Source organism: Alligator mississippiensis, chromosome 2 (genome assembly GCF_030867095.1).
Source record: "Alligator mississippiensis isolate rAllMis1 chromosome 2, rAllMis1, whole genome shotgun sequence".
NCBI lineage: Eukaryota > Metazoa > Chordata > Crocodylia > Alligatoridae > Alligator > Alligator mississippiensis.
Window position 1 is genome coordinate 301,930,544 of NC_081825.1, and position 12,860 is coordinate 301,943,403.

The 12,860-nt window shown below is 44.9% G+C and overlaps 1 protein-coding gene across 8 annotated transcripts in view; it reads left to right on the forward strand.

The window, feature by feature from the left end:
* Positions 1–12,860, forward strand: part of LOC109285286 (uncharacterized) — a 282,747-nt gene that overhangs the window by 225,988 nt on the left and 43,899 nt on the right. For 4 of the 8 annotated variants that reach the window (XM_059723423.1, XM_059723424.1, XM_059723421.1 and 1 more), the window contains exons 7-8: positions 1,701–6,155; positions 11,379–11,509. The exons of 2 other annotated variants lie outside the window; for them this stretch is intronic. In XM_059723423.1, the coding sequence (XP_059579406.1) occupies positions 3,727–4,686 (960 nt within the window). In that variant the 5' untranslated portion in view covers positions 1,701–3,726 and the 3' untranslated portion in view covers positions 4,687–6,155; positions 11,379–11,509. The remainder of the gene's footprint in view (positions 1–1,700; positions 6,156–11,378; positions 11,510–12,860) is intronic. 2 more of the 8 variants (XR_009460339.1, XR_009460340.1) reach the window with 1 other exon arrangement.

Genomic DNA, 12,860 nt, shown 5'->3' on the forward strand with positions numbered 1-12,860 from the left:
GGTGAATTTCAATCTGTAAGAGGTACTGCTCCTGTCTACGTATAGCTGTGCTTGGTTGACAATCAAGAACATTCTCCTGGCTGGCTTTTTCTGGCTCCTATATTCATTTATTTTTTTCAAATCTAAGATTCTGTAAAACTAAAATTGAAGCAGAAAAGCCAAGCTTGTTTTCTGTCATTTACTAGAGCAACTAAGTGAAACAAATTATAGTACAGGGAGGACTTAGAAAATGAAATGAGAGTAAATTAAATATTTTAAAAGTAGGTTAAAATTAAGTAGGTATAAAGCTGGGATGTTTTCAAGTGCATCTGTGATAAAGACTAGCTCTAAATGTAGCACAGCAAATTACACTAAAATCACATGAGAGACCTGACTTATCCTTATTTTTCTACTTGCTTGGAAATGGATGTCTCACAGTACAGAACATAGCTGGCATGTATATCGATTACCATTATCTGCTCTGATTTCCATCTGAAAAGAAACTACGCTGAAGGTCATCAGTGAGCAACCAAGCTGAGAGATTTTAGTCTCCCTGGTAAACACAAATTAGTGGATTTAGCATCTTGTTTTTATTTAATTTTCACAGTCCCTGTGAACTTGATAAACTATTTTCACAAATTCTGTGTTCTAAAAATTTAATTGCACTTTTATTCTTGTGTTCTGAGTTAATTATATGGCAACCCAAGTTTATCTTTTATATATTAAATCTAGCAAGTACTCTTTTAACAATCAATTGATATTTAATTACAATAGAGTAGCTGCCCTATTAAATCTAAATTAAATGCTCATTCAAGACTATTAAAATGTTACTGGGCTAGCCAATACCAAATGCAATACGATCCAGTATAAACTATTGTGCAGTTGATTTTCCAAAGGTGTTCTGTAGACCTGAAAAGAAAAAACAAACAAACCTCAGATGACATTTTTGGGGAATTAACAAAATTGCTTTTTTCAAATTTGATTTTTAACAAATGATAACTAATCTGAAGTGACTCTTCTGTGTCTCATAGCTTGAGCGTAATGGTTTAAGACTTACAGAATCCACAAGAATTGCAGACTGTGCACCACAAGAGTCTCAAAGATTGCCTGGTATGATAAGGATCTCCCAACCCTGGTCACCGAGCAAGGCCTGGGAGCTCCCTGCTGCCAGTGCAGGGGACATTGTCCCCACCCAGGTTCTGGTGTCAGAGCTTGCCCCAGCAACAGGCAACTCCCAGGGGCAAGGAGCAATGTCCCAGGTCCCACCAGGAGACAGCTGTTTCCTGCCCCCTGCTCTCTGCTAGCCCCTGGGCTAGCACCCAGGGAGAGCCTAGAGCTCCCTCTGGCTGCTGCAGAGGCCCAGTGCAGGGCCGCAGGGAGCGGGAGCAGTCTGCTGCTTGGAGCACAAAATTCTTCCCACACCCCTGCACGTGTAGATGTGTGCCTGGGAGAATTTACTCTAGAGTACCTTACTCTAGAGTAAACTGCTCCTGGATTATTTGCATGTGCAGCTGTGCCTGGAGACTCCCTAACTTCTGTACATAGCCTGTTCAAATGATTCTGAGGGTTTTTTTCCTCTCTTTTTTCCTTGGAAGAGATGGTGTTTGCTGACTTGTTGTTTTGGGATGGGGAGAAATATGTTTAGCTTTTCTCTCCTTTTCTTTGTGTGACAGGGGTTTCTTTTGGTGTGGTGTTGGTTGTTTTTGTTTGTTCTTTTAAAGATGAAGATGGCAATTGCTTGAGAAGTTTCCAACTATAGTCAGAGAAATGAGGATGATGGAGTGTGGAAAATGCGGGATGGTTATCATCTTCACGTAACATCAGCTATATATGCATGAAGTCTTGCATGACAGCACTCATGAGAGAGAAGATCAAAGGGTTGTCAATGCAGCTGAACAGAATGATGGAGCAATTTGAACATGAGAAGGAAGACAGGAGAAGTGAAGCTGAACAGACAAATAATAAGCCCTGCTGAAAAAATGAACCAGTGGGCTCACCATCAAATAAGTGAGGCTACTGATAGAGGCATATGACCAGGAGAGCAAGGAAAAAAAACTGACTGAGTAGTAGAGAGGAAATAAGGCTAAGGAACTGGATTAACATGTTAGAACATGCAGGTGAGAAAGCAGGCAAGATCAGAGTTTTCATAGATGTTAGGGCTGGAAGGGACCTCACAACATCATTGGGTCCAGCCCCCTGCCCAAAGGGCAGGAAGTCAGCTGGGGTCATAGGATCCCAGCGAGGTGAGCATCCAGGTGTTTCTTGAACATATCCAGAGTAGGTACTTGCACCACTTCAGGGGGGGAGTCTATTCCAGACTCTGAAGCCTTGGGAAGTAAATATGTTTTTCCTTATGTCATCTAAAACGGTCTTCTAGCAGTTTGTGACCATCAGACCTTGTCTTCCCTTGCAGTGCTGTGGTGAACAGATGTTCTCCCAGTTCCTGATGCACACCCCTTATGTACTTATAGGCTGCCACCAAGTCCCCCCGAGCCTTCTCTTCTCCAGGCTGAAGAGTCCCATACCTCTCCTCATAAGACCTGCTGTCTTGACTTCTAAACATAGATTTCATAGACATTAGGGCTGGAAGGGCCCTTGGAAGATCATCGAGTCCAGCCTTCTGCCCCAGGGGCAGGAAGTCAGCTGGGATCAAAGAATCCAAATGTCTCTTAAAGGAGTCCAGAGTAGGTGCTTGTACCACCTGTGGAGGCAGTCTATTCCAGGCCTTGGGGGCTCGGACAGTAAAGAAGTTTTTCCTTATGCCCAGCCAAAAATGGTCTTGGAGGATTTGTGACTATTTGACCTTGTCATCCCTTGGGGCGCTCTGGTAAGCAGGAGTTCCCCCAGATCCTGATGTACACCTATCAGATACTTATAGGCAGCCACCAGGTCCCCCCCTGAGCCTGCGCTTTTCCAGCCTGAAGAGTCCCATGGCTCTCAGTCTGTTATCATAGGGTATGTTCTCCTGCTCTCTCTAATCATGTGTGTGGCTCTCTTCTGGACTTTCTCAAGCTTCCACATCCTTTTAAAATTGTGGAGCCCAGAAATCAATGCAGTACTCCAGCTGCAGCCTCAACAAGGCCAAGTAAAGTGGGAGGATGATTTCTTGGGTCTTGCTTTAGATGCATCAGTAGATGCAAGCCAGAGTTTTATTTGCTCTGTTGACTGTGGCATCGCATTGTTGGCTCATGTTCATCCTGTGATCAATCATGAGCCCCAAGTCTCTTTCAGTCATGGTGATAGTAGTGCTAGATCAGATGAACTGATGGCACAGAAAGAAACCAACCCCACTATGGCTACCAGTCCTGAGCAACATTGTTTCTCCTCATATCCAATGGGAAGTTGCAACTAGCAAGCTACTGGAGAAGATCTATGCCAATCCAAGCCTGCCACTGTACGATGATCTCTTAAATCCACTTGCTGCATGTCTGTCATCACGACACCCACTGCTGCACTGGGACTGCATGGAAGAGACCCTCTGGTATGAGGAATGGAGGTCAACGTCTCCACCAAACAAGTTCCTTCTCACAGATCTAAAGTCTGGCCCCTGTCTTCAACCTGCCATGCCACTGGTGGGCCTTGCTGGACAGATAAGGTGGATAAGGTCAGATGGAAACACCTGAAATATTTACAAACCAATGCAAAGTCTGGGTAACAGGAAGGAGAAACAGGAACTCTCTTTGTGGAACGTGAAATCAGGCATTATAAAAATAATAAGTGCAGTAGAATAGCAGCCATGACTAGAACATGGATATCACTGGATACAAGCTGCTTAGGAAAGGGATTGATTGTAATGAAACACAATGTAATGGTATAGATGCAACAGGATTTATCCTTGGGCCCACACTGTTCAACATCTTGATCAGCGACTTGGATGAGGGGGTGAAAAACACCTTGTTCAAATTCCTGGATGATACTAAGATGTGGGGAGAAGTGAGCATGCTAGTGGAGAGGGACAGGCTACAACTAGACCTGGATAGGTTACAGAGGTGGGTGGATGAGAACAGGATGGGTTTCAACAGTGACAAGTGCAAGGTGCTGCACCTGGGGAGGAAGAACCAGCAGCAGACCTACAGGCTGGGGAACTCCCCTCTCATCAGCACAGAAGCAGAAAAGGATCTTGGAGCCATTATTGATGCCAAGATGAACATGGGCCGCCAATGTGAGGATCCAGTCAGTAAGGCTTACCGCACCTTGTCATGCATCTACAGGTACAACATGAGCAGGTCCAAGGAGGTGTTCCTCCCCCTCTATGCGTCACTGGTCAGGCCACAGTTGGAGTACTGCGTCCAGTTCTGGGTGCCACACTTCAGGAGGGATGTGGACAGCATCGAGAGGGTCCAGAGGAGGGCCACCTGCATGATCAGGGGGCAGCAGGGCAGGCCCTACAAGGGGAGGCTGAGGGACCTGAACCTGCTCAGCCTCCACAAGAGAAGGCTGAAAGGGGACCTGGTGGCCATCTATAAACTTACCAAGGAGGACCAGCAGGGAACAGGAGAGACCCTGTTCCCCCGAGCACTACCAGGAGTAACTAGGAATAATGGCCATAAGTTGACTGAAAGTAGGTTCAGGCTAGACATCAGGAGGCGCTACTTCACAGTCAGGGCGGCTAGGATCTGGAACCAACTTCCAAGGGAAGTGGTACTCACTTCTACCCTAGGGGTCTTCAAAAGAAGGCTGGATAATCACCTAGCCGGGGTCGTTTGACCCCAGCATCCTTTCCTGCCCATGGCAGGGGGTTGGACTTGATGACCTGCTCAGGTCCCTTCCAACCCTACCAACTATGAAACTATGCATGACAATCACATTAGGAAAAGAGAGTGAAAAGGGCCCAATAGCGACTGTGTTTGAGGGTTTACTGCAGAACCCCTGGTTTAGGCTTTGAAATGGACTCAGATCCCTGTGACTGTTTGGGAAAGTGTAGTGGTAGTAGAGATTGTGCAATTACAGGACATTTTAACTTCCCTGATACAAAGCAGACAGCAAATGCAGTCGATATTGTGCTACTGGGGCTGAGAGAGCTGATAGATGTCTCTACCCAATGGCTGCTATACCAATGAGAAGCAATGGTATCCTAGATTTGGTTTGCACACAGAGTGATACCAGGAGCTATCAAACTGGCTGGCCAACCAGAGAGTTTGAGGCGGAGGAGCGGTTAGGGACAGTTTCTCCTCTGTTTCAGCATAAGCTTGCTACATTAGCTTCCTGAGATATTGTCAGTGTGAGGAAGAGGGAATGGTTCCACCACCCCCCAACTTAGGGGAGGCACTGGCTTGAAGACCCTGTAATATCCAAGCCCCTCCCACTGTGGGATCTATCTCCATAGGACCTCTGACCTCCCATGCTTCCACCCAGGTCCTGGCCTGGCTCTGGGGGGGAATCAGACATGCATATCTTTGATTCCAATGTGACAAGTGCCTGCTGGTGGATTTCCTCAGGAGATGGAACTGGGCTCCCTGAGCATGAGGACTACATGGACCCACTGCACAAGGAGCCCTCCAAGATTGTGACTGCCTGCTCCCTGACCCCAGGTGATGCCCTAGAGAACCAGATGCCCTATTAAATAACACTTGCACTGGATCCCAGACCAGCTGAGTCAGCCCCAGCTAGGCAGGAGATAGAGGAGTGGACACATTTCCTCGAATAACAGGTGCTATATTATAGCAAGGAGAGGTGCTCTTCTGTTCTTATGAAGAAAACAGTTTGCACATTAGATATCTAAAAGGTTTTTTTTCTGAGTAGCAAAGGGAAAGCATTTCAGTGACTAATGCTTCACGCCGAAAAGAAGACCCTCCATTACTCAGTATAAGGCATTACTTCTTAGGCATGGCTTCTAAGGTCATTCATCAGTCAGATCTATAATGCATCATACATATTCATTCCAGTGCATTCTGAGAAGAGTGATGTTAATTTTGGTTTCCCTTGACCTGTTTTCCATCTTCATTTGGCTGTACTCTTTGATAAGGTTCCATTAAAAAAAAAATAACCCACACATTGTCTTCTTTGTTTGCTAATTTGGAGCCAGTCAATTAATGATTGAGTATCCCTGCAAGCACTGAGATACCTGCTGAATTATGAGCACAGGAATTGTCCCCCTTGATGTGACCTGCTCCTGGAGGAAAGCTCACCATGTCCGAGACTGGAGCTTCTGGGTTCAATAACACAAGAAAGAAGAGGTAATAGGAGGACTGGGGTTTTTCCATTAAAAAAATAATCATTTACTCTCCCAATTTATTTGATCAAAGCAAAAGCTTATAATCAGTTGGATGTAGAACAGCAACATGTAATCAGAAAATGAAATAAATGAAAGAGACCTTAGCCATTGAACCCCCACTCCAAAAAAGAAAAAGAAAAAACTTTAAAAAAGAACAATTAAAACAAGGCTGTGCAAAATTTCACTGGCTGTTTTATTTTGACACTGTTTCTACTCATTTTGAGCTTGAAACAGCAAAATTGAAATGAAATGAAAGGCTCTGAAACAGCCTTGAAATGAAACAAGGACAGTCAAAACGTTTCAAAAGTTTTGAAACATTTTGAGTTTCAAAGCTGGGCTTGCTTGGAGCTAAAGAGAAAATAAGGAGAGGGTAGGGGAAGAGTGGGGGAAGGACTTCTCATATTGACTGTGTAGCTGGCCAGTGACCGTGATCCTTCCCTGAGGTCCCTGCCAATCCCAGTGCTCTGGGGGAGGGATGGAAAAACAGCATAAAAAGCATTGTTTGAACTGAGCTTTCTCTGTGCCTTCATGCTTACAAGTGACACAAGTTTTGCTCTGAACAGTTTGAATTGCAGTTTCCCAGAAACACCTGCACCTATCTCATTGAAACCTAGCAGGCTTCATGGCCTCAGCAGGGGCTACCATCCCTGCAGTTTCACCCCGCTGTGCTTTAACACATACACAGTCACACATGCCACGTGTTTTGCTTGTCAGCAGCCTGGGGTGCAGTTTCCCAGAAATCCCTGAACCTATCTCCTTGAAACTTGCTAGGCTTCATGCCCTCAGAAGGGGCCACCATCTGTGCAGTTTTCACTCCCTGCCCCCCCACCATGCCTTAACCCATACACATGCGTTTTGCTTTTAAGACTTTCAGATGTAGATTCCCAGAAACCCTTGCATCTATCTTCTTGAAACTTGGTAGCCTTCATGGACTCAGAAGGGGCTATCATTTCTGCACATTTCATCCAAATCAGGAAAGAGATTACAAAGTTATAGGCAGTTTTGTGCTTCCCCATTATAGCCTATGGGTGAAATGTTGAAATAGCAAAACAGTTTTGATGAAACGAAACAGAACAATGCTTCAAAACTTAATGAAACTCGAAATGAAATACTGTCCCATCAGAATGGACTGTAGTAATCATGGGGTTCAGTAAAACCAGGCATACAAGTATGAGAAGAACTAATCAATGAACTTTATTGTGGAGTGGTAGACAACCTCTGCAGACCCTTGGCCTCTATCTAACTAGCTAGCTGGACAGATTCATAGATGGAATAGTTAGAGAGGGTAAGGATGTTTTTGGATAAATGAGTGCATTGGGTTTGTGGATTCAAGTAGTAGCTCTCATTTCAGGAAGTGTCTGGTAGTCCTGTGCTTCAGGGCTTCCATTGAACTGAAGGAAGATTTTGGGTGTTTTTTTCCCTCTTTTTGAATGCTTTGCTGGCTTCTTTTTCTCTTCCTTGTCCTGAAACTTTGGATACTGGCCATAGCAAGACTCGGGCATTTTAACTGTAGTGCAGTGGAGTGCCTGTTGTTATTTAGAAATCTCTCAGATACCTTGTTCTTCAGCTCAGCACCAACTCAACTTCAGGAAGTGATCTGAGGAAGAAATTCCCCTTCCCCACCCCCTCCTAGATCAGATTGGGAAGAATAACTGGGGTTTTTACTACTTTGTAGCATTGGGCATTGGGCATGATCCTTTCCCCCGGATCATTTGAATATATATTAACCTAACACCTTCTCTGCCATTGCAATAGGCAGGCCTTGTTTTGCCTGATCTAATTATAAGGGAATCTGCCCACATGGCATCCTTTTTTTTCCCTCTCACGGTGTGTTTCCAGAATATCCAAAAAAAAAAAAAAATAGAGGAGAATTTTGCACAAAAGTATTCTTTTAGTCATTTGACAAGTGATAAGTGCCAGGATTTTCCCTGAAGAGGCAGCTCTGTCCTTGAGAGATTCTGTAAAGTGTTCTGCCATTTCTAATAGTGCTTCTTTGAAACAAGAGCAAAGGATTCTGGGATGCAGGTGGACAGCAACACAATAGAGATGTTGTCCTTTTTAGCTGTCATTTCTCATGCAACTGATCATAAATCTCTGACCATAAATCAAGTTGCTTGCAAAGGTTCCCATCTACACAGGCCTACCAGGGTAAAGAGCATTCTCCCATCCAGTGTAAACTTGACCAATTTGGTGGAGGCCCAAGCAGGTTCCAGTTCAATCTGCATGAAAACCGCATGCAAAAATTGTATCCCTGTCTAAGTAAAGACCGAAGCGAGTGCACTGTTTTGGCACACTGGCTTGGCACAGCTGTCAATGAACACAAGGCAGCCACAGCCTAGATAAAGCCATGCTTCAGGATGATGCTCAGGCTGTGAAGATGGGAACACGGTTTCTGTCTGAACCACTATTTTTAGACCTTATTCTTTCCATGTGGCTTGGCATGACATAATTGCTCTTTGTTTCACAGCGGTTTTATGACCTATGACCAGTCAGTCAAGTCATTCTGCTTAAAAAAAAAAAAAAAAAGCCTTCCTGATGCTCTCCAATGCTTAATTGGCTATGGTATCTGAATTGTAAGATGCACAGATACTACAGGGATAGATAGATGCATGGTACAGTTAAACCCACGCATACTGAGCCTGAGATTTTCAGTGATGCCTAAAGAATTTTGCTGCCATGCAATTAATGGAAATCGGGTGTCATATGCCTTAAACACCACTGAAAGCCTTGTTGAAGAGGTACAGCCCTAAATTAGTCACCTGAAGTGCCCTCTAATCAGAATAAATGCAGACTCTGAGATGGCCAAGCTCTCCAGAAAGCTCTCTGCTTGAGGTGCATATGCTCTTCTTCTCAGGGTTCCTATCTTTTAACCTTCTCAGAGGTGCCTCCCCTTGAAAGCCGGCGGTGTAATCTAATTTGTCTTCCACAAATTGCCTTTAGGCATTTTATAATGGTTATTTTTGTGCAGGTTCTCCATGGTCCAGTGCACATTCATCTCGATTTTCTTTGCTGACCTGGTTTTAATGTACAAAGAAGGAGCTACTTTTCATAAAACCGTATAAACCTCCTGTAAAATATTCAGAAGGGATTTGCGTGTTGGTGACAATAAGGACATAGGTAGCTGAAACAAAAATGCTTGATTGAAATGGAATTGGTATCAGGCATCTGTTTTCCCTTACCTGCTAGCGGAGAGAGAAGGACAAGAAAGTAACTGCAGCTTCTTCCATGGATAAAATCTATCCTGACACATATTAATCATTTTTCCCCACATTCAGTTGTAGGAGTTAGAAATGGAAAAACAATCTGCCATGTAATCCAGTCCATTTCTCCCCCAGTGAATGCTATACATCCCCATTTATGTGCTATTATATTGTACTGTCTGGTTTGTATTATTACCAAAGAATGGAGCTTCTATCAGCAGGGCAATTTTACAGCACAGCCATACTTGCCAAATGGGATCAAGTGACCCCAGCAAGAAATAAATCCAGTTGTTTTACTCTGGAATCCTTCAAAAAACAGCTGGATTTATTTCTTGCTGGGGTCACCTGATCCAAGCTGACTTCCTGCCTATGGGGGTGGGATAGGCTGGACTTAATGATCTCATGAGGTTCCTTCCAACCCCTAATGTCTATGAAATCTATGAAATTTTCCCTGACATTAGACTACATCTTCTCTCTCAGTTGTATCCCATTTCATAGAATCATAGAAAATGAGAGTTGGAAGGGATCTCAGGAGGTCACATCTAGTCCAACCCCCTGCTCAAGGCAGGACCAGCCCCAACCACATCATCCCAGCCAAGGCTTTGTCTATCTGGGTCTGAAAAACCTCCAAGGATGGAGACTCCACCAACTCTCTGGGTAACCTGTTCCAGTACTTCACCACCCTCCTAGCGAGAAAGTTTCTCCTAAAATCCAACCTAAACCTCCCTTGCTGCAACTTGAGCCCATTGCTCCTTGTGTCGTATTTCACCACTGAGAACAGTCCAGCTCCATCCTCTTTGTGATCCCCCTTCAGGGAGTTGAAGGCTGCTATTAAATCCCCCTCTGTCTTCTTTTCTCCAGACTAATTAAGCTCAGTTCCCTCAGTCTCTCTTCACAAGTTGCCGAACCATTTTCCTTGCTCTCCACTGGACTCTCTCTGATGTGTCCAGGACATCCTTTCTGTAATGGAGGGCCCATAACCGGACACAGGACTCCAGATGTGGCCTCCCCAGTGCTGAATAGAGCAGAATAATCACTTTCCTCGATCTACTGGCAATGCTCCTACTAATGCAGCCAATTTCTCCCAGCTATAGACCTTTCACCCATCATTTGTACTCTTCAGGGGCGCAAGAATAGTTACAGTACTCCTGAGCTTCTCTCAACCCTTGTGAAAGCTATATACAGCCACCCACCTAGCTGGGCATTGCTGAACTACCTTTGATGTGTTAACATGTCTCTGGTATTATAGCACTCAGGTCTGAAGCTGGTAGCAGTGCTCCCCAACATGGCCAATGTACTCTCTCTGGTCATTGCATTGCAAAAATTTATATTATTTTGTCCCCCACCTCTGCAGTGAATGAGAAGGGCTTCTGCTTCCCAATCCTATGGCATGATTGCTATTCAAACACAGTCAGAAATAGCATTGGTCATAGCTATGTTGCTCTGTGACACTGCAGAGTCATTGCTAAGGTGTTATGTGCTCTCCCTCCCAGATCTTTCTCAGAAACCCTGCTTCCAATTCCCCTCTTCTATTGAGCATACTTCAGATTAATCCTCCCACCCCCCAACCCGATGCAGAAGACTGCATTTTTTGTCACTAAATCTCACATTTGTTGTTTTTCCTATTTATGTGTTCTAATGTCTCCAGGTACCTTTGCATTACCTCTCTGTCTTTGCTGGTAGATGCAAATCTTGCTCCACTGAACACCCAGCTTACTCCTTCCTGTTCATCATTATGCTGCATATGCTGTCTACAGCTAATATTTTAGTTCACACAAAAGTGTTGCTGTCCAAGCCAATTTAATTAATTTTTCCAGGTAAGATTTCTGTGAGACAGGATCTGATGCCATGCTAAACTCCAGCTCCATTACAGGTTCTTTTAATCTAATATGATAAGTCTGTCATAAAAAGCAACCAGGTTTATCTGCAATGTATTTTTTATGTGTCCTTTTGCTTCTGTCTCTCTACGTTGCTGAACCACACAGAGGCTGAATTGACTGGCACAGAAAAAAAAAAAATGACTTTCCAAGCTGTGCTGAAGATGGGAAGTATGTGCAGATGCCCAAAAATCAATACCCACAAGGAGCATGTACAGATGAATGAGCACGGAAGTGCGGTATGTGGCACCGCGGGGTCAAAAAAAACCCATGCTGAAAAAAAGTGGGGTGGTGTATATGGTGGCAGCGCACACTACCCAAAGCAGAGCCTGGCTGGCCTGAGATGTGTCTAGGGGGTCCAAGTAACATTACGAGGACTAGAATCATAGAAAGTTGCAGTTGGCAGGGACCTCAGGAGGCCACATCCAGTCCAACCCCCTGCTCCAAGCAGGACCAGACCCAACTACATCATCCCAGCCAAGGTTTTGTCGAGCTGGGCCTTAAAAACCTCCAGTGAGGGTGATTCCCCCATCTCTCTGGGTAACTTGTTCCAGTGCTTCACCACCCTCCTAGTGAGAAAGTTTTTTTCTAATATCCAAACTAAACCTCTGTAGCTGCAACTTGAGCCCATTGCTCCTTGTTCTGTCATCTGCCCCCACTGAGAATAGCCTCTTTCAAACCCCTCTTCGGGTAGTTAAAGGCTGCTTTTAAATCTACCCTCACACTCCTCTAGACTAAATAAGTCCAGTTCCCTCAGTCCTTCCTTATAAGTCATGTCCCAAGCCTCTGAACCATTTTTGTTGCCTGCTGCTGGACTCTCTCCAATTTGTCCATGTCCTTTTTCTAGTTGGGGGGCCCAAAACTGGACACAGGACTCCAGATGTGCTGAATAGAGGGAAAGAATCAGTGCCCTTGATCTGCTGGCAATGCTCCTACTAATGCAGCCAAGGATGCCGGTAGCCTTCTTGGCACCAAGGGCACACTGCTGGATCCTATTCAGCTTCTTGTCCCCTGCCACCCAGGTCCTGTTCTGCGGAGCTGCTGCCCAGCCCGTCACCCCAGCCTGCACTGGTGCACGGGGATTGTTTTGTCCTAAGTGCAGGACTTTACACTTGTCCTTGCTGAACCTCATGAGATTTATTTTGGCCCAATCCTCCAGTTTGTCTAAGTCACTCTGATTGTCTGATTTGTCTAAGTCACTCTAGATTGTCTTCTGATTTTATGCAGCTGACCAGGGAAGTCAGGGAATTAGACACCCCCTGAGCATCTTATTTTTGTGATCTTTACACATGGTGAGCTGAACTAGAGAGGAGAGCAGCAGCTGAGTGGCTACTACATTTAACCTAAGCCAGTAGTCAGGGAAGAGGAAAGCTGGATACCACCTTCCTCTGGTGCCCATGTTGAGCTGATGGCTGCATTTAGCTACCTTGTGTTGGCTGGTTGCTGAGCGAGGGGAATGTTTGCTTTGAACCCAAAATGGTTTGTAGCAGTGTCTAACATTTGGGGGAGTAGTTACATGTCATGTGCTGGGGGAATTCTGTAGCAGCCCAGATGAGGAAATGCACATGCTGTGCTTTGCTGGCATTTTGG